General features: G+C 40.4%; 1 protein-coding gene across 5 annotated transcripts in view; it reads left to right on the forward strand.

The window, feature by feature from the left end:
* The window catches only part of APP (amyloid beta precursor protein), a gene marked incomplete at both ends in the record, with an annotated part of 219,018 nt that overhangs the window by 55,724 nt on the left and 135,755 nt on the right, over positions 1-27,539 (forward strand). For all 5 annotated transcript variants that reach the window (XM_080345581.1, XM_080345582.1, XM_080345583.1 and 2 more), the window contains one exon: positions 14,527-14,656. In XM_080345581.1, coding sequence (XP_080201707.1) covers positions 14,527-14,656 — 130 coding nt within the window. The remainder of the gene's footprint in view (positions 1-14,526; positions 14,657-27,539) is intronic.

Raw genomic sequence — 27,539 nt, forward strand, 5'->3', positions numbered from 1 at the left:
ATTGGTGTTGAAATTTTGTTGGGTATGGTTTGACTTGATGTTATGCCACAACAGTGTTGTTCTCTAGGGATTAGCATCACTGTGGTCAGTTGAGTCATTGGGAGAAATTTGAAGTGCTTCTGGTTTCTCCATTTGGCAACCATCCTAATCCTTTTGAAATTGTTCTTTTGTAAGAGAAGGGGGAAAAAAAAGGCTTTTCATTTTTCTGGCTTTCTTTGAGTTGGTGGATTCAGTCTTTCTGCTAGAGAAGTTGGTGTCAGGGTTCCCATTGACCAGTGGAGCATGCAGTACAAGGCCTCAAAAACTGTTTTGCCATCTGTGTGGGAACAGACTGCAGGAGGAAGAATGCTGGCAAGAAAATGTTTAGCTTCTTTTTTTGTGGGGGATGGAGCACTAAGACAGATTGTTCTTTGGTTTGCATGCTTTTGAGCTGCTTCTGTTAAACTTATAGAAGCCTATAGACAGCCCAGTGACTGGGAGCTTCCTGCACATCCATATTTGGTGCTTATATACCAATTTATGAGCAGCTTCTGTCAGAACCTTTCTGCTCCTCATGTCCGCAAGGTTCAGTAGCCAGCTCTGCAGCAATGTTTACTAGCTGCAAGTGAAAAAACTGACTTAAAGCTTTGGCTCCTAACCTCTCCTGTGCTGGGTGAACAACTTGGAGCCTGTGAGTAGTAGGACTTGCGGTGAATGTGCCGTGGGGAAGCGTGGGTCTGAGGGGCTGTGAGCAGCACCTCCTGTGTTCTTGCTGCTGGAAAATAAACCAAGCCAAGTGCTTCTGCTGCCGTGACACAGCAGCAGAGGAAGATTTTCTGCTACGTGGGTTTTCACTCTGAAAATACATTAATAAGGCATTACGATGTTACTACAAAAGAGTGCAAACCGAGTGATAAGCAGCTGAATTGCTCTGGGAGATGCTGCGTGTGTGCTTCTGTTTCAGACCCAGGGCTAACTGAGCAGGTGTGGTGCCTGTGTGTGTGCAGTCCGGCAGACTTGGAAGTCTGTTGTAGAAAAAGGATGTTAGGGCTTGGCTTTGTGGCAAAGCACAGATGATGATGATGCCTGCTTCATTTCTTGCTTTGCTTTCCAACTGGCAGTCACCCAGGGACTCCAGGGCAGAGCTTCACCTGAGGGTGAAGCTGAGAGCCCTTGTTCTCGAAAGGGGAGGTGGCTGTGAGCTCCTCCTGTTAAATACCCACATGGACATCATTCACAGGGTCAGGATGATGGTTTATTTCTTTAGCAGCTACAGTATTTAGCAGAAAATTTGGATTAGTTGGGTTTTAAGTTCAATTTAGCAACTGGAAATGATGGTACAAACCAGTTTACTAAAATAAGTGGGAATTTTTACATCTTTCTTGGACAAATTTTCAAGCTTTTTTGCAAAGACATCTGCAGGGTACAGTTGTTAGAGACCTCTCCATACCCTTTTTATCTTTTGTCACCGCGGGGATTTGAAAGGTTACGAAGCACACACAGTTAGAGAAACAATAAGTGCAATTTATGAGTAAAAGTGAGTTCTAAGTGACCTGGGGAGCCATAATACTTTTAATGGTCAGTGAAGATTTCTTAATATCCTATTGGACATTAACTTTCAGTAATGCTTTGTAGTATTATGAAAGACAGAAGCAGTAGGTCCTGTTCCAGATAAAGCAGAGTTTTCGCCAGGTATGCATGAGCTGCTTCCTCGACAGATTTACTTCATTGTGTGGCCTGCTGAGGCCTTCATTGCCTGGCACTCCCCCTGCCCCTTTTCCACCAACATGATTTTCTGTGTTCCCAGGCCCAAAAAGAGCTGGTTGTGTGGGAGTTCACAAAATACAATAGTAATTAAAGGCATGGGGGGAAAGGAGGAATGAGGCTGAAAAAGCCCTGTTCTTTGAAAATATCCTTCCTTCGAAGCTGAATACATGAAGCAAGTGAAAGTGTTATGGAAGTTTTCTGGTCTCCTGAAGTGGGGTGTCCCCGTTTTTGAAATGTTTCCAGTAGTTTGTTTCTCAGTGCCTTTATATATATATTTTTTTTAGGAGTGCAGGAAGCATATAAGCATATCCTTGTACAAACATTTGTATCATAAGAGTTATTCTGCATTTGAAAGTTATTTCAGGTTAAAGCATAATACAAGTTCAAGACAAAATCGTGAATAAGTCCGTGTGGGTCTAATGAGGCTGAAGTACATTTGTTTGCTTTATTCAGCTTTTGTACTGGAATTTATTGCTGGTGTTTTGGAGCATTGTTGTTTATTTATAGAGTCCTCTATTTGAAACACAGACGCATGTGAAATGAAAAAGACTGAATCAACTTCTGTCTTGGTATCAGCTCCAAATTACAGTTCCCTTGAATACATAGGGCTTCAGAAAATTCTTAGTGACAGTTTCTATAGGTGAGCTTTGACGATGAACTTCATTCTATCTGACATATAGTTAATACTGGTAAGGGAAGTAAGAAATGCCTTATTTTTATCTTCAGTGATGTATTATCCAGGTTATTATCCTAAGAGAGCAGTTTGCAGGCAGAAGAACTGTATCTGTGCAAGACCATGGCATGGCAGTTCTGATTACTCTGGACTAAATGTTATGAGAAAGACTTAAGTTAGAGAAAAACACAAATTCATAAATATTTGTGAATGAAGATATTATTTCTTTAGGAAGGCAACTTGCACTGTTTTATACTGATATTCTATGTTTGTGTTTCAAAGCTATAATCTATATAATGTGTATCTCATGCAGAAGAACAAGAATTATTAAAAACCACTGCTGCACAATTTAAAAGAAAAAAAAATACAGTGTCATCTTAGAGCCAGTGAAGTCAATACTGTAGGTATCCTGCTTCAAAGGACCAGTCAAAGACATGGAAATACGAAACAATGAATGCACAGTTCCGTGCTGTTCACAAACAAGGAATGTTAACGGTTCTTAATCTTTTCTGAAGATGTGCTCACTTTAGCTTTGTTCCTCATGTTCAACTTAGTTTTTTTTTTCAGAGTCAAATACTTTAGAACATCAGGTAGCCTGTTTCTGATTTACACATTTCCCAGGCTTTTTCTGTATTCCTTTCACTGCAGGGCTAAATCATGCATGGATTTCTTGTATTCTGGATGGTGGAGTACAACCACTATTTCAGAATATAACGTTATATTACCACTTCATGTTCTTGATACTAGAGCCTGAAGTTGATTTCATGAAAAGAGAAATCACCGCCGCATTTGTCTCTTGGGGCATGCATGCAACTGAATCCAGGCTTTTAGATTAATAAATTACCCTTTGGCTAGTTCCACAGTAAACTCAAGAATGCATAAATTAATTAGATTATTAAAAATGAGTTCCCTGGCCTGTTACTTTGTGACAGTTCTTGCATGGCCCTGAGGACAATTTTGACATAAAGTAGGTCATTTTGTAAGCAGTGGAACTTGGAAGTAGTTGAATAGAGAACAGTTACATTTTTTTCAAGTATATTTTCATGGATTGTATGCTACTGCTTAGGTACGTTTTATACTGTGATTTACTCAACAAACATAACTAACAACTTACAGTCATGTATGTTCCCATTTGACAGAAAGGAGGTTTCTTTAGGTGAAGCTTGCGAGACTAGTTCATGTAGGTAGTTTGACAATTTAAAATGTGTATTATAGCCCACATACATCGATGATTTCTTTCAAAACCTGTGGAAAAGGAAATTGTAACTTTCCACGTGTAATGATTTTCACAAAGCTGTTAAATGGTTTAATTTCATGCCTTCAGAATCGTACCCCATCTTTGGGCAGAAATTGCTGTACAAGATCTGGTTCTTTCCCTGCGGGCCCTTTTTGAAATGTATCATGCTTCAGATGAAATACAGTGTTGCATCTTCATAGTGATAATACAACAAAAAGGAAGATCAGGCTTTGTAGTTGTCTGTTTGGGTTTTTTTAATTCTTTTTTTCTTCCAACGTTCACATTTTTAAAAGAGTAGTCCTACCAAGGACTGTTTCTGAAGATGCAAGTCAGGTGGCTGAGCCTTCATTGTTGTCCCTCGGATGCTGGTGATGTAGCCAACACAGTTTAATTAAACACTCTTCTTGCATGTTAGTTGTCTTATACAGATCGCTGACACTCCATGTATTGATGTGATCAAGGAGGGAGTTGCTGCCCAGAGAGCACTGTGTCTCACCTTCCTCCCACTGACGTGTGCTGTCAAAGGGATGGCAGCCTGCAGGAGGATCCAGAAGACCAGAACCAGGCTCTCTGGCTGCTTGTTCTGTCCCACCTTCCTTGGTATGGTGACACATCATTTCAGGCAACCCTTAAAGAGAGAATGGGATGGATGAAATCTTGTATTGTGCCTGAAGGGGGAGGTTTGTTTTGGTTTTTTAACTAATTTTGGCTGCCTGTTTTTTCCCTCTTGGGAGGACAACAGGTCCTCATCCTTTGTACATGGTATGTTGCTTTCAGTTAAAAATAACCTGTTAACTTGATTAGGTAGTATAGCATCTAATACTTAACCTGATTCCCACAGAAATTTAATTAAAATAAACAAGCAACAAAAACAAAAAGCCAAGAATTCACCCTCCCCAGTAAAACCAATCATTGCTTAATTGCTTCTAGCAATGCTGTGGAGTAAGAAGCAGATGTAGTTTCATCTTCTGTGTTTGTACTTGAGCAGAGTAAAACTGTGAAAGGGTTTATGGTGGCACAAAAAAGTGGACTTCGCTGTGTCTGTGAATAGAAATTTCTGCCTACAGAGAAAGTCCTTGTTGAATTTAAACCAGTCGGTGCTTAAGATAGACAGGGAAGTAGCTTAGAAGAGACCCTAAGTCCAACCCTGTTTATTCTGAGGTTTTACAGTATGAGCAGCTGGAAATCCTCTGTAATTAGATGAGAGAGACTTTAGGGACCTAGTGTGGTAAACAGAGTTTGCCTAGCAGGGCTCAGATTTTTGGTTTGGTTTTCTTATTGCATGCAAACATATTTGTGTCATAAAGTCATGGACTTGAAAGGCAGCGAGGAGAATGTGGTTGACCGTGCACCCTTCTTTCTGCTTACATAGGCTTCTGCTTTTCTGGTGTTGAGAGGAAAGCACTCAGCAAAAGCCAGTGCGTGAGGGCTCGGTTAAGTCTGTGCTAATGGCCGGAGCCCTGTGTGTGAATTGTAGTTGAACAGGCTGCCTCACATCGGGCACTTTTTCTGATTGCTTCAATTATAAGATAAGCAGCAGTCTTCCGTGAAATTCCAGATAAACGGCACGTTGGGGGGTTTCGAGAGAGGAGATTGTGTATATATTAAGCTTCTTGTCGGCAAACCAGCCCAACTAGCCACTGTACTAAAACCAGCTCATGTTTCTACCACTCTCAATACCAAAAGCACTTGGAATACTGTAGCAGGGTTTTGTACATACCCTCATCACAGTGAAAAGCAGCGAGTGCGTGTTCTTGTGACCAGGAGTGAAACTGCAGCAACGTCTTGATCTCTTCTCCATGTCTGCCCCCATTTTCTCCCCTCATCTGTGGATAATACCTAGAAGATTAATGATCTACTCACACACACACACACCCCCCTGTTTGTTGTTGTTATTTTTTTTTTCCATAGGCTAGGGTCAGTAATGAAGGAAACTGTTTGAGTGTTTAAATGTATGCTGGCTTTGCATGCTTGCAGAAAAGAATAAAAAGGTTTGAAAGATGCTTAGGAGAAGAGGAAAGAGGATTTGCCTCTTAGCATGGGACTTAAGAGTCGCAGGTTGGGCAGACAGTTTAGAAGCGGGAACCAAGAGGATGCCAGAATGAGTGACTGGAGGAGCAAGAGTTGGGGTGCGAGGAGTGGGAATAGAGGGTTAGTTTCATGGCAGGAAACTCTTGAACAGCAGCTCTGTGTGTAATAGTGAAGCAGCTGAGTTACTGGAAGGGAGGAGGATGATTTCTCAGATGAGTCCTGAAAAACAGTTTTAAGAGCAATGTGTGAAACTCCTAGATAAGTGTTGACCCAGATAGCGAGCGAGGCTGCAGCCATTAAGAACTGAAGGATGTCAAAGATGGCTGCTAGGTGATATGGCTGAAGATAAGAAGTATTATGTCTTTGGAAACTTGTCCTCAGGGTTGAATTAAAAGAAATAATTCACTGGCTGGTTTGAAAGACACTCAGCCTAGGATTATTTATTTACTGTAAGTAATAGGGTATGGTTTTGCTTTTAAGGATTAATTACTTTTCTTTTAAACTGCAAGGTTAAAAGAGTTCTCTCTTCCCAAGTGACAGCTGGCAATTACTGTGAACATTTGAGATGTTATGCTGATTAAGTTGCAGAAGCAGATACCTGGGACTTTGTGGGCAGAGCTGTTCCTTCTTGGTCACCTTTTTGTCAGGTTGGCTCATGGCAGCGAATTTGGACACTGCTCCAATGTAGCTGGTGCTGGGTTTGACTTTGCCGTCATAATCCTCTGTGATTGTTGCTGAGGATAGGTTAGCCAGAAAGAACACAGCACTATTCCTGCATAATAACTCTGAGAAAAAGTAGAAGAGACTAGGATGTGATAGTTGGGAGATGAGCCAATGTGGCCATATACAGTTCACCTCTTGTGAAACACAACAGCTGCTCTCTGGACCTCGGGGGCTCTCTGGAGTACTCTACTTAACCACACATTGCATGGTTTTTGTGTTGGTGTGTTAAAATCTTTCTAAAGCTTGCGCAGCTTCTCTGCTTTGCCTGTTGGTTTGGTAGAGGGGTTGTGCCCATGCCTCTAACCATGCGAGAAGACTGCGGAGCTGACGCACCGGAGGCTTGCTGTGCTGTATGGTTACGGTGAGCATTGTTTCACCTGGTAAGCCTACACGTCTAATCAGGAGTTACAGCTAGGGCAGAGGCACACAAAGCAAGGGTTAAAAACCTTAACTTGGGACAGCAATTGCTGAAGAAACAGGCAAAAAATTAGGACAGCTGGTTGAGGTGAGTGGGAGTGTAAAGGTAATAAGCATCCATAGTTGTGTCATTTAAGTGCCTGCAATTTAATGTCTTTTTCCTTTATTTGTAAATAAAACAGTCAAGGGGGACAGTCTTTCCACAAGAGTTTGAGGCTCATAGTCTTTTTTTCATGGAGGTTTTTAGTTTGACATCATTTTTGGCCTTTAAGTTACATGACTTTGGAGCAGAAACTAAAAAAACAGCAACAACAAAAAAAAACACAGACTCTCAAAAATTTATGCTTCTCAAGTCCAAATTCTGAGTTTAGAATATTAATGAATGTATAAAATTACATTATTCTAAGACCCTCTATAGTCATATAGAGAAGTAGTTGTAAAAACCAGTATAAACTAGAATATTTTGACATGAGACGTATAATTGCATCTGTGTAGAGCTGCTTGTTTTGCAGATACAGATTGCAGGATTGAGAACAGGGTATTTAATTCAGGGCTGGCAGTGCTTGTCTGTCATTGCTGCTCATGTGATGCTCTTACTGTTGCAGCTGATCTGGAACAGCTGAGACTCTGCAGTGTTGCTGCTTCCAAAGTCATAGATCAGAAAGTTTGCAGAGCTACTGTGCATGGACACACAGAAATAGTTATTGTATAATTCTTCTGAGGGGATGTACCCAACTTGTGAAAAACGAGCGCAAGGTGTCTGCTTGTTACTGTTCTTCATAACATATCTATGCAAAATACTGGGAAGCAGCTGGTGTTTTGTTTTTCTCTGGTTTTAACATGTAGGTTGCTTTCTGCTCTCTGACAGGAAAATCCTCAAAAGGATTAAATATGTTTATTTAAAGCGATACTCTAAAAAGGAATAAAAATAGTTTTAACCCAACTATAATTTGTTAATCTGGAATTGAAGGTTTGGGGTTTTTTTTTCATAGTTGAAGCATTGTTTAGCTATCCTTCAGATACACTTGCTGTTAAAGGACATTTTCCACAAGCAGTATTAAGACCACAGTCTTCCTAGACACTGGTTATTAAATGTGTGTATTCTTTTGTACTTGCACTTTGCAGAGTACTTCACTGAAGTGATAAAAAAAGTCTTCGTCCATTTACATCACAGAGGTAAATCGTTACCTGTGTCACATCCATGATTTTTGTTTACAATTTTAAAAAGCAAATTGTCTGAAAGTTTCTGTGAATGGCTCACAATGTTAAAGTAACACAAATATTGTAAGTATAGAATATTCAAAGTACAAAGTTTCATGGTCCATTTGGAAGGGAACTTGTCCACAGACAAACTTGTTTGGTTGCCTTTTTTCAGGGAATTGTGGGGGAGGAGAGCGGACACGGAGAGTCTGGATGTAATCAAACTGTATCCTAGTTTGAGTTATCGTTCCCTTTCTTTAAGTAAGTCAAAACCATTCAAATGATTCAAGTTGCTAAAGCTGCAACTGCTAAATCCACCCTAATTTTTGTTCTGACTTTTTACAGCAGTAATTTTTTTCATTTCTGTTATCTGAATGAATATTTATTTCTAACGTTTCTATGGCCAGTCTCGCATTCAGTTGTTAATGCACATACTGTCACTGACTGCCTGAGACAGATTTCAAGCAGAATGCCAGGTCATAAATACCTGTCGGATCTGGGACACAATAGCACCGGTTCTTCAGTGGCACATTGCAGGGAGACTGGACAAGGTGCTTTCGGAGAGACTGTGCAGCCTTTTCTCGTTGTGAGAGTAGAGAGTCGAGGCTTACATCTGAATTCAAGCTGGCATCAAAGTCCTGCTGTGCCAGATGCTGAAGCTTAAGGTAAAAGGAAGATCTGGAAACCAAATGTGTGTTCTAGTTGTTCTAATAAACCACGACATCATGAGTAGGTACAGCAAACAATTGAAGGATTAACTAAAAAGAATAGAAAGAAATGATAATAAGAAAATGTGTCCACTCCAGACTGATGCAGCATTTGGTGGCAATTAAATTGATAGACATCTGGTATTTGGAACAGTCAGAATTCAAACTGATGTGGGATGCACTTTGGAGAAAAATACCAAGATGTTCAAATAAAAAAAAAAAGGCAATTGATTACAAGTTAATTTTTGCACCTTAATTTTAAACAATTTTGCTTCTTGCCCAGGTTCTCTGCCATTACAAATTGCTGGTGAAGATATACACCAATTCCAGATTATGCTCTATAGTTTTTTAGTCTAAGATACTGTTGGTTTTCTTCTCCTTTGTTTTTTTAAATACATGTTAAAATGTAACACCACTCTGCATTTTACAAGAGGTATGTGTCTGTGTGTGTATGTGCAAGTGTGTGCATGTGTGTGTTCCGTTGAATGGTTTCCGTGGACAGAGAATACTCCATTAGTAACTCAGACGATTTGTTACTCTGAAACTGAATCTTATTTTCTTCCCTATGATGATTCTGCTTTTGGAACATGCAGGAAAAGATCCTTAATTTCAAGCAGAAGTACAAATAAATCTGTGCCTCTAATTCCAGTCATATACCTTATGGTAGTATTTCAAGATTTATATATTCTTATTTCTATTGCTGTTGGTATTTTAATTGTGTAATAAAAAATGCAAAAGTAAAATGAAATAGCTCCACTAACCACCTAGTCGCCAGCTAACCTTGTAAACCTTTGAAAAATTTCTTTGAAAACATGATAAAAGAAGCAATATTCTGAACGGTCAGAATTACTCTAGATGATGAGGGGCATAATGAATAATATCAAGAGGTTAAATACTATGCTTTTTAATCTAAATGTTTTTTTTTCGTGTCAGCGATGACTGTGTCTCATATGATTATGGTGAAGTATTAGTTCAAGATTGCACCAGGATGTACAGAGTTCGTTTGCTTCTGCTGAGTGTGTATGGCTGGGTGGAGAAACCTATCTATATAATCATCTATCAGGGATTGATTAAAAAAAAAAGTACATCTCTCAGAGATTTGAGTTGCATTTAATACTGGTATTTGAGTGCTGGCAGGGGTTACCCATAGAGGCTGTGGAGTCTCCATCCTTGAGATATTCAAAAACCATCTGGACATAGTCCTGGCACCTGGCTCTGGGTGGCCCTGCTTGAGCAGGGGAGTGGGGCCAGATGACCCCAGAGATCCCTTCCCACCTCAGCCACACTGTGATTCTGTATGGATCAGGGCGATCATCAAAGACAGCTAGCATGGTTCATAGGATGTGTTTCCAAGTATTATTGCAGTAGCTGAGGACTGTTCTTGTTAGGTAGGTGCTTCCCGTTTTAACAGAGAAACCTCTAGTAGTGGGTAGGCTACTTGGAGAAGCACCCTCAGGGTCACAGTTGTTCAGTCTCAACACTCAGTAACTCCCTCTTCTTAGCTGTTTATGTGATAGGTTAAGACATTCAACAAATTTTAAATTTCTGAAGGGGATTGTAAACTGCAGCCAGGCTTGGCCATGCTAAATGGAGTTGAGCACTTCCTCCATGCGGGATATGTGGCGATCTTGTTGCTCTTTGGTGACTCTTTGAACTCCTTCCAGTGTATGCAAGTCCTCCTGAACTGCTGGGCCTGGTGTTCCAGGAGGGGCCATGCCTGCCTCTTGCCCGCAGTGTGCCCTCAGCAGCTGGCACTGGTCCCTGGCTGTCACTCCCTGCCCCAGCCACCCTTCCTCAAATGGCCTCCCCGTCCTGTGCAAGGGGCCTGGGCCTGGCCATGCTGAAAGGCCTCTCAGCTGGTCTCCTTCCTCCTCACAGGCAGGAGCGATGGCTGTGGTGGTGGTGGCCCATCCGAGTGGTTGCTCTAATTGTTTTCTCTGCCTCCTAACTTCATATCTTTCTGTTTTTCCCAGATTTGTTTCAAAATAATCCCAAATCTCCTGTTGAGTTACACATATTTGAGGTTGCCATAACACTGTCACCATTGTATCATCAACAGTTTTGTATGCAGACAGATCAAAACGCCCTTTCTTTCATTAAGCACGTGTACATTTTAGTCCTAAATCCATGTGTCATTGGACTTGGTAGCAGTAAACACAAATGTCAACAAGATTATATTGATTTCTGAGTAGCCTGAGTGCAGAGGCTTTTTAGATTTTTGGTTTTTTGTTTCTGAAGTCTGAATGTAAGGAAACTTAGTAATGAAAATGGGAGTAAATTAAGATCTAGCAGTAACTTCTGATTGCCGGTTAAAATTTTTAGAGTTTGTTGACCTCTGTTTCTTCCACTGCTGCTTTTAAAGTGTACTAAAAGAATTACTCTGCAGCAAGTTTTGGTAACACTGGAAGTTGGATCTCCCGTAACTTTCTAGAGCTGCTTGCTCTGACTCTCTAGGAGGATCAGTGGCTCATTAGGGACACTATAAATAAATATGGGGCTCATTTTTCTGTGCCACTAAGTAGGTCCCACTTCAGTTCAGAGCAAATACCTTATGTAAGTCTAGTGAGGGGTACTTTCCTCAGAGCATACATGTTGCTGGCGTAAGCCTATTGATAATGAAATTCAAAGCCTGTGTTCCCTTGTGAAGGGTGGACAGAGCTTTGTGTGAGCTGTCAAAAGAAATTAGGAGTTTAGTAACTGATGTAGAAACAGAAGAAGAGACTTCTTTGTATTTCTTTCTCCTTGTGTATTTCTGACAAATACTGTTAACTATTTAGAATTGGGTCCACTGTACTAACCAGAAGTTAAAAATATGGTTTTGGGCAATAGTGAAAATGAAAATAATATATTCATATCCATTCCCTCCTCCCTCATCTTATTGTTCCGATAAGGAATTACAGTAATAGTTTAGTCTTGCTCATTAGAAATTCACCTCAGGAAAGCAACTAAGTTTGTCTTTGTTCTCAAGGATCAGAATCCTATTTTCTAGCATTTTAAAGCTGTGTACACATTCCGGTGGGTGCATAAATTGGTTTGAGGCTTCTGTCTTAAGTTCCTTTTTAACATTGCAATCCAGCAATTCTGTAATTTTGTAGTTGTCTTTATTTAAGACATTTACTTCCTCTGTACGTGACAAGTGATGCTTAACCCTGAGGAATGTTTAAAATGTGACTGCTGAGAATGTGTCGGTGACCCTGTGATACACCAAGCGCGTGTTTCGTGACAGCATCTGGTATTACGTAACCATGGGCTGTAATTATTCAGATGTGGTGTCTGCAAACCGATGGAGCTTGGATGACGGTAGCATGATGATGCTAAAAGCAGTGTCCAAAGAAAATCAAATCGTTCTCTTGCACCTTGCCCGTTAGCTCTGGAGGCCTGCCGTGCCTTCTGATATAATATTTACACAGCAGTTGAGGTGTGAAATTGCCTGCCATGGTGACATCCTAATCTATTTTGGCAGTGCTGTGATAAGTCGAGAGCATGAACATGTACAGACCTGTTTGGTGAAACTGGGAGGGACCCAAGGGAAAAGATAAAGATATTGGAGAGGAAAGGGGAGTTTTCCTTGAATTTGCAACCTTGTTGTTTCAGTTCAGAGTTCAGTATTTGAAGCACTGGTGGGCGCGCAGCAAGTTCCTCTGGAGCTACTTTCTGTGAGTAGTGTAAAAATAGTGGTACATTTGTAATCAGCCCGGGCCACCTGCTGACCAAAAGAACAAAGCAAAGCTACAAGCTTCTGAGTGCAGGAAACTTTCACCTTTAAGTTTTCCATTCTACTCTGTGAGCTTCCCCTAAGTGGGCTGTGTCTCATTTGCTGGGTTAGCACAGAAGGCTGCATCTGAAGCCTCTGCACATGCTTTAACCATCCACTGCAGTGAGGTGAGGGTGCTGTCCAAGCTGACAAAATATGTATCAGATGGCTTCTATGATGTGCTTATGCAAAGCATGAGGTATCTGAATAAAAAATGCTGGTTTGTGATATAAGGCAAGATTGATGTTCAATCTCTTTAGCATAAAGTGCGTTGCTTAAGTAGTGTTTCTCTAGTCATTTTCTTGGCATTGATATTGTACCTGGCGTTGTTTTGTGCATTAGCCCTTTAATATAGTTCAAATTTACAATTTGCTAGGCCTGTTTCTTGTCTTTTAATAAAAGTGAGAAGTTCTTCTCAAGTCTTTCCAATCACACTTTGATTACTTCCTGTTGCTACTGTGCCCATGGACCAGGCTGCAGTCATTCAGAGGCTACCGGTCTCAAATCTGAAAAGACCATACTCTTGTTCATTAGTGTCTTTTAAGGTTTGAAACTTTTACTTGAGCTGCAGTTAAATAGCCTGCTTGCTTCATTTTTGCCACAATTATATTTTAAACCTTCAGTCAGGGGAGTACCAGGAGGCACTGGCACACTGACATGCTGTGTGCTTGGGGAAGGTACCTGATTGAGACAAATCCTTTCTCCTCAGGGATCTTACAGTGGTTTTCCAGGCATCAGTTGTGGGTTCTCAGAATTCACCCAATCTTGACCCAACCCTCTTTAGTTGGGATTATGTTCCTTTTCTGCAGGGTGTTTTTGGACCATTTCCAATTACTTATTTTTCTTCAGGCTTGTTCCTATTTCTCTTTTCCTTTTCCACTGGTAGGTATGAGTAGCTTGTAGTTTTCAGTTCATCTGAATCCTCAGATATGACACTCAGAAATTGGTAAGGATTGCTTGAGGAAAGACAAAGGAATACTAGTCCTTTCTGAACTTCATGTTAGGGCTGATAGATTGCCAATTTGAAAAATCCAAAGCGAGTGCTGTAGGCTTGTGCTAGCAACTGGTGTGGTGCAATGAGAGCTCAGAGTGTGGAGTGAAGCAGCTGGGGCTGAGCATCCATGCTGGAAGCATTTTGCAATCTTTGCTTTGGTTAGCTTTAGCCTAGTGGTGTGGAATAACCATCCATTAGGTATGTGCCAGGAGCACATCTTCCCGTCTGGTTTTATCCACAAGGAATCTGGTTTGCATTCTTGAAACTCCTCTACATCCTGAACTGCAGTGGGATGTGAGATAACATGATCCCAAGGAGTTGAAATGTGCACGTAGATGCCCTTGTGGAAAGTGTTGGATAAAGAGACTGACTGGGATAAAAAGCCAAATATGTAGCTTGATCCAGGTTGTGGCTTGCCAATGAATCAGTCATCCAGTTTGCTGGTGGCACGGTTTTAGGTGAAGTGCATTGCAGTATTAAGAGCAGACAGGATTTTGGTCTCTGCAATTTAAGGAAGTTGGAAATAGGTTTGTATTGGTGATATAAACCTAAATCTGAATACCTGATTCAACAGGCTATTAATACTGTGCAGACTGCAGTGGGAAGGAATTATGATGGTGTTTGTTAAAATAATAGCATGCTTTTACGTTTATCTCTATTAATTCTAGATGTATGGAGATTAGGCCAAATATGCCCAGTTCTGCAAGGAGAGTGATGGCTTAGACATGGAAAACACGGTATTTTAGACAGCTGTTTAGCTGATCTTTAGCTTAGGCAAATGTAACTGGCGGAGTTACATTTTGACAGCTAGCTGTTACCACCAGCATTTTCTGAGTGGGCAACCACATGTTTTTACTGATGAACAAACATACCAGCTTTCCAGGTAAGTGCACATACTCATACTGTGAAGTAAATATAATACAGAGGGGAAAGATAGGAAAATGAGGATTGTATTGTGATATCTACATTACAAACATTTAACAGTAGTGCATGACCCAGAGTGCCTACTGGCGATGACATCTCTTTTTTTACTTTTAACACTAGGTCTACCCTGAATTACAAATCACCAACGTTGTCGAAGCCAACCAGCCAGTTACGATCCAGAACTGGTGCAAGAGGGGATGGAAGCAATGCAACGGCCACCCCCATATTGTGGTTCCCTACAGGTGTTTGGGTGAGTGACTGAGTTTCTGTCTGGTTTTTTCTGATCTTTGTTTTTTCAGTCCCTTCATTAAATAGAGAGAATCTACCTAAGTATATTTTACATCTTTGTATTCTGTGAGGTGGCTTTTATCCTCGTTTTCAGTCCTTTAGAACTACATTAACTGGAGAGAAAATACTCCTGCTCTTCCTAATACTATCTTCATTAGTATTCAAAAGACTGCAACTAGGCTTTTGCTTACTTCCCTGATTTCTGTCATTATCTGTTCTATCCCCTCTTTTTCTCCCATGTAGATATATATGTATGTGCCGTTTACAGTTTTTTGCTTATCAGCTATCCATCTTTTCCCTAAAGAAATACTTTTTTTCCCCCATTGTATTTTGGATATCTAGTACTTGGTCTCTTACTGCGAAAGACAATGAGAATCTGTTTTTATTGAAAGCAAGCAAAGGATAGCTTATAAAGTCCCCTGTTTCTTTCTGCAACTATATTTCTTTAACAGTTGCTTGCTATTCTGTCCTGTGTCCTTAGTGCTTCAAATTGATTCACCAATCTAAAAGGGAGATCCAGTCCTTCGTTTTTTTCTTTTACTCTTCTCTGTTAGCTGTCTGTCTGCACTCAGAAAACAGAATCTTATTAATGTGTTGTTTTCATTAACATTCTAGGCACAACATTTTCCTGAGGTTTTTCTGTGAGCTATTTAAATATATTGCTTTATCCCTGCCATTTGAGTTGTGATAAACTGCCTGCCTAGTTTCATGTTTAAATGTTCAGAGTTGGAACTTGCTTTTCTACTAAGCCAGGGCAGCTAAAATGTTGTATGGAAAGCAACTCAGGCCAGTTATGCCATGAAATAAATAACAAAAGAAATCCAGAAAACATGCATCTTTCTAGAATTTTTGTTCATTTGTGTACCATAGGTAAAACACATGGCACACCCTGCCTGGTGCCCATCCAGTCAGTGTGACAACTTAACAAAGGCAGGACTGCAGAGTAACTCGCAAGCATGCTTACCACTGTGGTCAAAGGTGCCAAAATACCATAGCAGAGATGCAAAATCTATACTAAGAAGTATCATGGAAATGTTATTGTTCAGTGAAGTTTCTAGATCTGATGTTTGTATGGATATGAAATAGGTGTTTCTGGACCTGCAGTATATCATTGTTGGTGCTACCACAGGTAAGAATAATTAGTTTATTCTGAGTAAAAGTGTTCAAGGAGAACCCGAATTTCAAGACTTATGGAGGAAGGACCTGCCTTTACTAGTATGAATCCTGACAGCGGGAAGCAACCTACTGCTTTTTGTGTGTTTTCCAGGCTTCTACGTGAGTTGAGTTGGTTGCTTCCACCAAAATTTTGAATGCTAAAAGGCACATGCTCTTCTACCTATTTGTTGCTGTGTTTACTTTAGCTTTTCATGCTTAAGGTAAAAACATCAGCTCATAGTTCCGATACCCTTGTAGGGCCAGATAAGCAACTTGTTAGAGGTGAGACAGAACTGCAGTCTCACTTAGCTTCATCATGATGTATTTGATCATATTCCATGTGAGTGCACTTGCACTAATTGGAGATGTGGCAGAAGAAGATCAGACTAGTGCAACTGTAAAAATTAATTTTTATCATTTCTTGTCATTGTAAGCAAGCTATGAATTATAATCAGGGAACTATTATGCTCAGGACTATCTGTACTTATGTAGATTTGGTCAGTGCCCTGCAGAACTCACAACCTGATTTAAGATAGAAGACAATGTAATCATAAGAGCAAATGAATATAAATTGGCCATGAATAAATTTAACCTGGAAATTATAAGGACGTTTCTGCAAGAGTAAGGAGCTCCAACAGTCTTCTGGCAAAAGGAATAAGAAGACTAGTAATTTAGATGGAAGCTCATAAATTTATGAACAGGACTGTGCAGTTCCCTGCAGGAGTGAGTAACTAGACTTGAACTTTTAAGGTGTCTTTCCAGAACTGTGGTCTTGAATGAAAAATTATCAGGAGTTGAATGCCTGTTGTCTTAGGTGGCAAGGTAGGCTGTGCTTGCTAAAGGCAAAAATTTTAAAGACACTTAAGCACCTCGTGCCTATTAATGCTTTGCCCTTAGCTGCTATTTTATATTTTAACATACTCTATTTTTTTTGTCTGATTTCTTTATAATTCAGGCTTATTCAGTTGTGTCTGCCTGCTTTTATGTGTTTTGTCATCCTTCTCCTATGCCACCCTTCATCTTTTGACCCTGAATAGAATAAAACTGATAGAAGCAAAAGCCTTGGATACTGATGTTCCCAAGAGTTTACTGGGGGAAGAGTGGCCACACAGTTACTTTGACTGGAGGAAAAACAGTGAGCATGACGGTTATCTATAATTTCTCCATTAAGCAGCCATCCACTTGTTCTGTGTGGTTGATGTTGGGACTTTCTTGCATGAAGGGAGAAGGTGGGAGGAGTGGGTCGCTGTCCCACACATGAGGCTGGGAGTACAGCCCATCCTGGGAAGCTGGGCTTGCTTAGTACCCAGTAGCTTGGTGTTCATCTATTGCCAGCAACCCACGGTGTCCTCTCCTGCTGGCCCGCTGCCTTCATAGTGGTGAAGCTGGTCATAAGATGAACAGATCCTCTGACGTGAGAGGAAGTCTTGAAAGAAAAAATTAAAAAAGTGTGGCTTGGGGTTTTTAACAAAGACTGTTGATTTACTTTTCCTGTTGGACAGTTACCCTTTTCATGTATTACTTTGATTTTTTTTTTTGTAGGCTAAAAGTTGTGGTAAAATACCTTGAATATACTTGCTGCCTTGTAGGCAGGGAGATGGTTGAATGCAGTCTGTCAATGTCTCGTGACTTTTATGAAAAATTATCTTTTTAAATAACCTTATGGGATATCACGTTGATTTTCCTTTATTTTGGTAACTAATCTTGTAGCCTGTGCAGACAGGTCAGTATGGGGATACTTATTTTATTTATTATCACCGTAAGCAGTACTATATCTGTCTCTGAATACTTTTTTCTTTTTTTCCCTTTTTCTCTTATTACTCCTTCAGTGTTAAAAGATATTTTTTTTTAAAGCTGGACCTTGCATGTCAGCTCTGTGTATGCTTCCACTGTCCTTAGGGTGGTAGCTGCTAGTGGGTAATTTCAGGAGTCAGGCGCTGGCAGTGCCCATTCCTCAGTAATTTTAGTGTAAGTAGACCCTCTGTGTAGACCACCATTAAATCCATTGACTTTGCGAAGAATTAAGATGCCAAAAGAATGGCTGTGGGCAGCTGACTGTAGGATTGAGCATTATAAATTTTACTTTGCTGTGAGAGTCACTTTCAGTATCTTGAGTCAGCTTGTAGTTTCTTCCATCTTGACATTTGTTTTCCACAGAGGTGAGAAGCACTGAGTGACAGAAATGTGTCTGCTTTCAGGCCAGAGCATCTTCACGGTCCATTTCATTTCAGTCTTCAGCCGAGGCTTTCTGAGACGTGTAGAGACCATGTCGCTACAGTGCTTGGCTGCTCCATTAGTTTTTCCTCTTTGAGACTTGTGCGTGATCGTAGTTACTCCAGCTATTTGTAGGAGTATGCTTCAGTAATGCTGATCAGCTTTATTAGATTACACAGCTTCGTGCTTTCTTTTCCAAAGTAGATGCAACTAAAACATGAAAGCAATAATTTAAGTAAGGCAAAATGAAAGCCCCTTATTTGAGTCAGCCATGTGTCTTTGCAGTGAGCACATAAATATGCCCTCTAAAAATGTTCTAGTTGAACTCAAAGAAGAAAAGCACTACTGGTTTAATTTAATTTTAAGATACAATTTTGTGCCTGTGTGCAGGGCTTTGCAATGTTCTTACAACTGCAAGCTTTGAGAAAATGTTCTCATGCGATAAATCTGATTTACTGATGTATTCATTGCATGCCTCCAGGGCCACAGGGGATTAATGTACAGTTTCAGTTAGTTGAAGAGGGGACACTTACTGTGGAAAAAAAAATTGAGTAAACTTTAGTTACCTTTCTGAACATACTGAAGGCATTTGCCTTAAAACTATCTTTATTTTTATCTTCCTGCTTTTAGAAAATGACCTCTTACAGTGTGTGCTTATTCTGGCTCAAAGCTCTGTTAGCCACCTGATGTCAGACATAGGAATAGAAGTGGATATTTAGGTCTCTTGAATGATGGTGTCTGACTGCCGTCTTCAAGGGCAAAAAAAGTCTGGGGTTTGAGGAGAGTCTTTAAGTAATACAAGTATTAAAGGATTTGAATTACAGTATTTGAGGAGTGTGTTGCTTGACATGGAGCCATGAATGTGTTTTGGTGCTCGGGCAAAGACGATGAGCTGTGAGATGCGCTGTAGAAGAGCGTGGATCCACAGCGCTTCCTTGGCACAATGCAGGTTCTGTGTGCTGGTGTACTTGCACCTGCAGCACACAAATAGTGGGTACTTTTTAAGAAGAAGCCCTCCAAAATAGTGACTAAGCTTGATGTGGGGACAGGCCACAGGGTTTCATCGGGATGTGCCAAGAAGCACATGATTTCCACTTTGTTTGATGGAAACTGTTCTTGAAAAATAACCTGGCTGTGTTAACGTTGGAGTGAGGTCAGCCACTGGCTGCAGCTGGAGGGCAGGACTTCTGCCTGGCTTGGGCAGCCTGGGCAATAAGCAGTTCTGATTTGCTCTCTCCTCTTTCCTTTCCTGAGGAAAAAAAAGCTGGCAAATTTGTGCAGCGTGGGCTCTGAAATTAGGTAGTTCACTCTGTGTTCACATCTGTTGGTGGGACCGGGCATCCTTGTCCCAATGTCTTGATTCTTTGAATACCTTGGATAAACATTGTTTATTCAGAAAAGGATAGCCATACATTTCATTTACTGTTGGTGAAATATCCCCCAGCCTAGCTGCTCATTGTGCACCATAGCCCTGGAGAGGGAGAAGCAAAATAACACAGATGTTCATGGATCAGTCTGTGGGCATGGCGGTCAAACAACTGTGAGATGGGGTAAAGGGGAATCACCAGGGCACCGATTAACTGAGCTGTGTAAAGTACTTGCTGGCTCACTCACATGTGACTCCGTTTTGTTACCCGTCATGTATGCTGCTGAACACTGTATTCAGACAGTGTTTGAAGGATCCAGATGTAGTGGAATATCATTATGTATGTAGCCTCCATCAATCAAAATGGGATTACTTGCAATCATTTGTTCATAAACAAGTGGATTAGTTTATATGACAAGTATATTTTGCTGTTTGGTTATGCAGTGAAAAGCTGGCTTCTGTCTCTGGTTTTAACAAAAAAAAATCTTGTAAAATATTTATTAACTTGTCATGCTTTATTACTCTTAACAGCTCATAAAGTTAACCACTTGTTGATGTCAGAAGAAAAGGCATACTCAAGTTTTGGTACTCATGCCTAGCAAATTATACCAAAGAAAACACCAAGGTTATGCATGCATTGAATCATTTAAATATAGATACATGTAATTGTCAGTTCTCTTGGTTCATCTGGTAGTTTACTTGCAATTCTAACTGTGGGATTTTTTTTCACACAAGCCTATTAAACTCCTGTTTACTTCTGCTATGTGGCAATATTTTTTTTTCCTCTTCAGCTCCCTGTCTAGAGCACCTATTTCTGTCTACAGTGGCAAAGCTTCTCTTCTAGATACCTTGGAAGCGCTTTCTGCTAGCTTCTCCATGTGGTGCCTAATCAACAGAATGACAAGAAATAATTATCTCAGAGTTTTCCTGTCCCTGCTAGTTTAGCTATCCACCTCCAGCTTGCCTCAGCCTCCACTCCGCCACGTGAGTGATGCAGACAAGCCTCATGCCACACTCTTTTCCTAAAATATAAAAATGCACTTAGTTTCAGCCTACACGACTACATCATGTCTAGTTTTTCTGACAGCACTAGCTGACAGGAAGGAGAGGATCTCCATAAAGACTGACAGTCTGAATTGCTTAGTGAGGAGACTATGGGTAGAGAAATCCCAGGCGCACTGAAAGGCACAACTGTTCTTTGGGAGAAATACTTCATCTTTCTCCTTTTCTCCCTCACAGACAATATTCCTACCTACTAGGGGTATTTCAGGTATAGTGCTGGCGGGCGGATGAGAAAGCCCTGCCTGCACAGACTAGGCCCGTTTCTTTGTGAAACTGCAAGCGCTGCGGGGATAACGAGGTGCCCTAACACACTGGCTTCCTTCCACTGCAGCAAAGTCTTGGCCAGAGCTCCCCAGCCAGGTCCAGCCCAGGCCCAGAGCCGTGCCGTGCTGCTCAGGGCAGCTCTTGGGCACTGTGCCAGCGGTCAGAGCTCTTTCCTGTCTGCGTCCTTGCAGCTCAGCCAATTCCAGCAAGCTTTTAGGGCCTCGGTTCATCCAGTGCGTTCTTAAAAGTGCTTCTGTCAGTGGTGTAATTAAGAGCGTGCCCTGACATGCTTCATTGAACAGAAATGGTTTTCTGTATATATCTGAACTCTGTTGGCCTGAATGTTGTGGTCAGCTTCGATTATAGAGAAGAAAGTGGCTGTTAAGCATCAATTGGGTTACTGATCACTCATACAAGTAATGAACTTGTCTTTTAATTACAATTCTAGGCAGCTATGTTACCTTGTGATTTATAACTGTCTTTCCAAGTATTTTCTTCACAGAGCAGGACTGTATAAACTGTATTTAAAAAAAAAATATAAATTAAAGTAGTCTTTGGCATGTTTCAGGGAACCAAATACCATCAGCTGGAGGAAGAGGTTGGGAGTGGGCGGAGAAATGCTAAATGAGGTCGCCCACCAGTAGCACGAAAACTTCCTCAGGCAGTCACAGATCTGTTTCTGGAGGATTCCACCTCCTCACTCGAGCCAAACATCGGTTCAATTGTTGGTTTAGCCAAATCCTAGCTGAAGGCGTGGAAACCTTGAAGTGAAGAGATAAAGCAAAATTAGCATTCTGGTGGTGACCAGAATGTACCCTCATGTATGACTAAGAGTAAGTGTAAAACGTTTGTGTATAATAAGCCCAGAAGAAATAAATCTGAACTTCTGTATTTCTGTGCATTTATAGAGTGTATGCATGTTTTACTTGTTTGGTAGCTGCAGCAAGGTTTTAACAAGAAAAAGAACAGGTCAAAATACAAAAACTTCTTGAGGTCTTGAATGTAACAGCTCTGCAGATCTACTTACTCATAAAGCAGTAAAATAATTCCTTATAGGTAAACGTTGAAAATGAGGGGCTTATTTGTCTCTTTACAATGGACAAAGGAAACCAGAACCAGGTGTTGTATATACTTGTGGAGCTCACAGGAAGCAGTCTTCTTCATAGCTTTCTATTAAAGACAGCATTACCAATTGTAGTAAATACTGTGTTTAGTTTTGTTTTGTTTTTCTATGTTTAGGAGCTTGAAAAGAGAAATCTGTTTTCTGCTCTAATGACCAGATGATCTTTTGAGGTCCCTTCCAGTCCCTAACATTCTATAATTCTGTAACCAATGCTAGCTGGACTAAGTTTTCTGTGTCTTGTAACTCTGTCCAGGCTGAGTGTGTCAGGAATTAAAAGCAGTGTGTTCCTGTTTTTTCTGCAGTGCTGTATATAAAATGAGTTAACCACAAAAAGTAGTGCTGCAAGAGTATTAGTGAGGATAAAAATTGCTCAAAAATTAGGAACAAGGGAAGCCAAGGTGGCCTTCTGATCATAGTTCAACCCTTGCTGTGCAAGCGGTACCAGGGAGGCTGCAGTTGTGGGGTGGCCCCTCATGCCTGAACAAAGTTTTTGGTGTGTTCTTCTGGCCTCCTGGCTCAGTCTCTCCCACAGCCTTAGTTACTGCTTGCCACTCCAATCTTGCCTGAAGACAAAAAAGACTTTTCCTCCCAGAAGTTTCTCCAACCTTACCCGAGCACTTGGGAGACACAAGTTTAGTTTCACAGAGATCATGAGATGAGGAGTGTCATCCCTAGTTTGTAGTTGGAGGGCTGGGGAGAAGTTTCAAAACCAAAAGTGTCTGTTCATAGTCGGGCTCCAAATGGTAAAGCATTTGAAAAATCATGTATGTGTATTTATGTGTATGTACACGTGCATACAAGGATTCTTTATGAAACATACACCTATATTTGGCTTTGATAGTTGTGTACATTCACACACACATACAACCTGTGAGTGATGCATTAAACCACTGCGTGAGTTTCATAGCTTGTTCATTATATACATCCATTGTATGTATCATCTGACTGAAAGCAGTGGATAAGATCTCATCCTAAATACATTCTGGTCTCAGAGGAGGGTTGAATGTCGCCAACAGATTTGATGCAGTTGTGAACTGAAAAGGAAGAGTCAGTGGTGAGAGTCACTGGATATTTCTGAAAGATGCTAGGGAAGATCCTAGAAATGCATTTCAGTAAGCTTGTTTGGGGGTGGTGATGATGCTTTTTTAAGTGCTGAAGACCTAGGAATATGGAACTTCTCAGTGAGTATGATATTGAGGAAGAGGCTCTTTCAGTTTTTTTAAAGGAGTAGGTAGGCAAGTGGATAGTGTGTCTACTTCAATTTTTCAAAAGAAATTTAACAAGGTCCATTACCAGAAGCTATTAAAGAAATTAATCTACCATGGAATAGAAAACTCTTATGTGGCTAAATAAGAAGAAAGATAAAGGCAGGAATTAATGGTCCATCCTCAAGGTGGAGAAAGGTCACCAGTAGAATCTCAAGGGACCATTTCTTATGCCCGTGACATTCAAAATATTTGTGATTTGGAAAAAGAGTGTAAGTTGTGAGGTGACCCATTTGACGATGACACTTAAGTTATTCAGGGTAAAATTAATAAAGGCAAACTATGAAGAATTTCAGATGGGTCTTTGACGTTGATTGACTGGAGGTAAAATAGTAGGCCAAAGTAGATGTAGTGAAGGCAGAGTACATGGGAGAAGCACAAAATGAATTAATCTTATCTTAGTGTATATGGTGATACTCAGCTGAGACCTAGGGTATTAATAAAGTTTATTTAGTGCCAAAAAAAGTGGTGTTAGGGATTATTGGGAAAGGCACCGGGAAACAAGACACAGGACATAACTGTACCACTTTGTCAGTTGTGGACTTAACCTGTAAATACTGTGTGCCATTCTGGTCGTTCTCATAAGTAGCATTATATATAGTAGAAATTGAAGAATTTAAAGAGCGATGGTGAGTGCTTGCAATGTGACACAGCCTTTGCAGAAGAAATGCCACAGTTGAATGTGTCTTTTACTGCTTCTGTAGTCCCTTTCGGCCTGGGAACAGCTGAACCACCTCTGATTGCATGAAACATAAATTAGCAATGCTTCCAGGGGATCAGCAGCCTCTGGACAAAAGCTGTTATTGTGCACTTGGAGTTGTACGTTATGTCCATGTTATTTTTTTTTTATTATTTTCACAGTATTATTTTGCCCATGCAATTTAGAGTTGGCCTTGCATTTAAGCTCTATTGCTTTGAATTTAAGTTGTTAAGTGGTTTGTAGATTTGGTATTTTTTTGTGCCGCAACACTTTCACCAAGATATCAGAGTTACTTTTCATAAAAAAATGTTGCGTTTTTTTGATTAGCACAGTAAAATAGTTCTTAATTTGTCAACCATAGCAATAAAATAGAAAATACATGTGTAATATAGCCAACACGATATGTATTTGTTTTTTGTTGTCAGTGGTGATATGAATTAATCTCCATATTTACCTTTTTAGTTCAGGCAGGCAAAAATCCCTGTGTTTAATGAATTAAGTGGTTTTCTGTGTGTTTTGTCCTCCATTAAGAGACTTCAGACATGTGTTCATAAATTTGCTCTTACGTTACCATCCTTAGCAGATAGTCCGGCTTTTGGGGAAGATTTGTGTCAGAAGGCTCATCTGTAACCTTGGAAGAGTGTTTGCAAAATGACTTTCAGTAAGTGTGGGAAATAACTTGGCTAATTTTCAGTGCAGTATTTCTCATTTAGGGCACGTTGCCCTTCAGGCAGTGAGGACTGATAAAGCCAGCACTTAGGATGTGACAGCACAGCACCTCAGCATTTGTCTGCCCTCAAAGGATAAATTGTCCATAACTGGCAAGGGGAGGCATGGCAGTATTACGGGCCTGTGCTGGAAGCTTGGGTCTAGAACAAGTTCATTCCTCAGACCTTGTTGCCAACAGCCCAGGGATGAAGGAGAGGTACGGCCTCGTGTCGACCAGGCTTGGACCCAAGAGTGTTCAGTGACATGACAAGCTGGGATTCAAGGTCTGTGTCCACAGAGCGGTGTTGGCATGGCACCATGCATCTTCCCACCAGACTGATGGCTGATGTCTGTGCTCAGACTGTGTCCCTACGGAAAGAGTTATAGCACTTCATACCTGTGTAAACTTCCAAAATCTTCGCTAGATGAACATGCTGACATTTGGAGGTCAAACACATTTCAGTACTTCCAGTCCCTTACCCACAAGCACAGGCATCTTTATCATGCGAGCAGAAATTCCCTTTGGGTTCCTTCCTCTTTCACATGAAAGCTTATACTTGTGGAGGATGCTAAAAACTACTGTGTAACAGCAGATAATTTGTCTTCAAATGTGGGGGTTTATTTTCTTGCAGAAATCTTCTGCAGTGGGAAATATAAATTGAGAATGGTTATATGCGAGTCATAAGAACAAAGCATCCATTAACCATCTAGAAATGCAGGTTTTGATGAGTGCATGTAGACTAGGTTCTCTTTGAAATGGGAAAAGCAGGCTGCTTTTAGTATGCTTATCATGGAACCAGTGGCAACAGAAACCCAAGAGCTTTCTCATGCAGTTGCCTTTGATGTTTTGTTGGTGTTTTGCTGTTGTGTTTTTTTGTTGTTGTTTGGTTGGTTTTGGGTTTTGGTTGTTTTTTTTTTTTTTGTTTGGTTTGTTTTTTTTGTTTTTATTTTTTTAGCAGCCTTTAATCTGACCCCTCTTCCAAAATCAGTGAAACAGTAGTGTATTTTTTTTAAGGAACCATTTGGACTGTGTGTGAGAAGACTGCTGGGAAAGCTGCACTGAGGTCAGGTGGGGGATGAGTGGTCAGTTTGGGGGTGAGTGGTCCAAGGAGCCGCCAGCTTGGCCCCATGAAGCCAGGGGGCTGCTGCTGGGTAGTCACTCTGTCCCCTTTGAGCAAGCTTTTGCTTCCCCCCACCCCGCCAGTCTTGTCTGGCTTGTTAGCATAGGGGATGTCATGGGTTTCTGTAGTTTACTCATCCCTGTTGTTACAGGAGGCTAAAGGAAGAACAGCTACAGATCCCAGGGGTAGGAATGCACTGGCATTCACTTACCAAGGCAAGCACATGATGGGATTGTCTGTGTGGTTTTTTAATCCTGTGCTTGCATTTCTTTATTTATTCTCCATGAGAAGATTTGCATTCATTTTATTTCAAAGGGACTGTACTCTTTTCTACTTGTGCCTTTGTAGGGTTAAAAATGAAGAAACATGCAAGTGTGGGGGAGTTGCACAGTGATGGAAGCAAAAAATCTGCTTCTGCAGAGCGGTTATGCATGGCCAGTTTGGTTTTAAACTTCCTAGACTTGATCTGTTTGTGCATAGATCATACCAGCATAATACTTATAATGCCCACAACCTGCTTGTTAACAAAAGTAAAGCTAATGCCTTTAGTACTTCATTAGCTTGGAGAATTGCTGCTGATTTACTGATTACAGTATGGTCTTTCCTCATGAATAGTTTCATATGTATTAGTGAATGCATGATTAGTCCTGCATTTTGCTTTTGCTGTGGATTTAAACTTTATTCAAACATTTGGAACTTTCTTTCTGACCTCCAGGTTGAGAAATAACAGTAGGGTTTTTTAGTATGTTTAGAATTGTGTTGAAATTTTTCTTAATAATCACTAGGGGAACTTAAAGGACAATATTGTTCCAGTTAAATATGTGAACCTGAAGCTAATACAAAGTACTTCAGGTTTAGTAGAACATGTGAGTATTCTTAAGAATTATAGTCATAACCTTTCATCTTAAATTTTTGTTACTGTTTTTGACCCAGGAATTTTTTTGTATTTACCTAAAAAATGCCAAATTGCTAGATAAGAGTTGTATCTTTGTTCTGTTCTCAAACTGATGTACTTAACCTGGCCATTAAAAATGCTTCCTAATTGTTCAGTTTGAAATACTGAAAGATAGCAAAAACTTGTACCTAGGGATGATGAATGAGGATCATGAGTATTGGAAGTTATTTACTTCCTGCATTAATATGTTTGATCTTTGACTCCCAGTGGATTCATCAGTAAGTTCTTGATGTATAAAATATTTAAATTACCCCATTTTTTTTCTATTAGATCATTGCAACTAGGTCAACAGAAAATTGAATCATAACAACTTGATATCAAAGTTAATTTTGGTAACAAAATTAATTTTGGCTCTGTAGTAATACCGGCTTCTGCTTCTTTTCCCAGAAGGTAATCAAGTGAATACATAAGCAGTGTCTGCTCCTCAGGAAGTCTGATCCTCCATGCTTTGAGGGAGACTGGGTTTTATTTTAGTTTTTCTCTTAGCTGATACCCATCGAGCTGGTCTTATATATGATATGTTTCATACCTTTTAATTGTAGTTTAACCTAGGACACAATTTCTGAGTATCTGTTATTTTGTCAAGTCATTGTCTTCCCCTTGTGATTATTCTTAATCTGTTACAAGATTATTGATTATTTACGATCAGCTCCCTGTGAGTACAGCTGTTTGGAACCAGTCCACCCAACAGAGATTACAAACCCTTTGGGAAAAGGGCTGCCGTACTGTTTTTATGTTACTTAACACAGGAGCATCCTGCCCTATGACTGAAAAGCCCACATTTCACCTTATAGTTCAAATGAGAAATGATCAACAGCAAACACATGAGCCCACAGCAGGAACTGTTTCCCTTTACCTGTTTTCTGGGATTCTTTTATTCATTCTGTACTGAGTATGTGATAGGCAAACCGA

This window comes from Nesoenas mayeri (genome assembly GCF_963082525.1).
Source record: "Nesoenas mayeri genome assembly, chromosome: 1".
Classification (NCBI taxonomy): domain Eukaryota; kingdom Metazoa; phylum Chordata; class Aves; order Columbiformes; family Columbidae; genus Nesoenas; species Nesoenas mayeri.